The following is a 1,670-nucleotide window of genomic DNA, read 5'->3' as shown; positions in this document are numbered from 1 at the left end:
TGGAAGTGAGAGAAGAGGTGTGCTTGTTTTAATTTCCAGCCGCTCCCAACGCTAACACTACCACAATGCTCTGTTCACCCCACCCCCATAAAGCTAGCCAGCGCTCCTCAATTATTATTGATAGTAATATATTATTATTATATTATTGAATTTCCCTTCTGGGATAAATAAAGTATTTTTCATTCTTTCATTCATTTCATTCATTCAAAGAACCTACTCAATGACAAGACAGTATTTCATGGGGGGGGCAATCAGATTCCAGCAGGGGCCATGGCCCCTGTGGCCCCTCCCCTCCCTTTGCCTATGGCCTCATCTGACATCACGGAAAGAAAAAAAAATATAATGATAAAAAATAATTTAAATAGTTATATTTATCCAGTGATTTGTATTATAAAGCTTTTTTTTTTCATTTAGCCCTGTCAGTTTTGATGATTTTTAAATTCAAAATCGCTGAATTTTCGCAATTTCCCATTCAAATGCTTGGAAGAGAAGCCGGTGAGGTAGCGGCGAACTGAGCCTCAATTGGATTGCGCAATCCCTCACTACGCTGGCTGCTTAGGCTGTTGCTGCACAGCAGCCAGCGCAGTGAGGGATTGCGCAGTCCCTCGCTACCTACACTGGCTGCCATGCAGTGACAGCGTGCTGCTTGTCTGTATGTCGCCAATAAAATGGTTCAAACACATTTAATGCATGAGCTTATTTTCCATAGTTCAGCTGATGTATATAATAATGTACAGAGTTTTTTTTTATTACCAACTGTATGTGTGTAATCTGTTTCGTGCTCTGAGCGATCATAAGGCAGCTGAGAAGAGGTTCTAGGTGAGGCAGGCAGTTCTTTTGCCTCATGGCAGGGGGTGCTCTGATCCCAGACATGCTTCTTGTGACTCCGTGGCTACAGAGTAAGTGACAGCAAGCTAGACTAGGTACGGTATACAGTTAGCAAGTCAAGTGCAGCGAAGGAAGATAAGGAGACTTTCACAAAAAAAATCATGGATATTTTTGTCCAGAAGGACATTCAACAGTCCACATAACACAAAGTTTTTGCGAGGTATTGTTTAAGTGTAACTGAGGGTACTCAACATCAATAAATCAATGATATTTTGCATGCACTTGGTGCTTAGCATTGCCTGAAGATGAACTTCTTGTTGCACTGCTACAGGTCACATATGACTCTTCTTCTGCACTAAATGAGTCGATTGTGTGCAGCTGCTTCAGTCAACACGTTGTTTTAATGGAGAACAATGACAACAAACTTCAAATGATGCAAGACAGAAATGCTGGTAGAAAATTGTTAAACGTGTTAATATATTTATTTTAACAATGAATGCAGCCGCTGATTTCTATCTAACAGCTGCACATTACAGCAAAACTTTAAACTTAATTTATTTACATGTCCTGTATTGAAGTGCATTTAATCTGACACTGTTCCATAATGCAGGAAATTATTTACATGTTTGGCCAAATCAAAGTGAAATTAATGTTTTTGATATATTTGTTATACCAGTAGATGTTACCATGGAGGTCTTGCTTTGTACTACAACTCTTCTCTGATGCTTTTTTTGTTTGTTTGTAGGGTTAGGGTTAGGATATATGAAGTCATTGTCTCATTCACACTTCTCTGTGTGTGCTTTGTTCAGGATGTGGTTCCAGTCCTGGTGGAATATTGCTTA

The 1,670-nt window shown here is 39.5% G+C and overlaps 1 protein-coding gene across 1 annotated transcript in view; it reads left to right on the top strand.

Annotated features, from left to right (window-relative positions):
• The window catches only part of vps8 (VPS8 subunit of CORVET complex), a 77,841-nt gene that overhangs the window by 37,484 nt on the left and 38,687 nt on the right, over nucleotides 1-1,670 (top strand). Inside the window, exon 20 of the mRNA XM_008281496.1 lies at nucleotides 1,638-1,670. This exon is cut by the window's right edge and continues 10 nt beyond it. Within this exon, the coding sequence (XP_008279718.1) occupies nucleotides 1,638-1,670 (33 nt within the window). The remainder of the gene's footprint in view (nucleotides 1-1,637) is intronic.

The sequence above is a fragment of the Stegastes partitus genome, unplaced genomic scaffold (assembly GCF_000690725.1).
Source record: "Stegastes partitus isolate 25-593 unplaced genomic scaffold, Stegastes_partitus-1.0.2 Scaffold235, whole genome shotgun sequence".
Classification (NCBI taxonomy): domain Eukaryota; kingdom Metazoa; phylum Chordata; class Actinopteri; family Pomacentridae; genus Stegastes; species Stegastes partitus.
The sequence above is the reverse complement of the archived record's forward strand: the minus strand, read 5'-3'. Positions and strand labels throughout refer to the sequence as shown.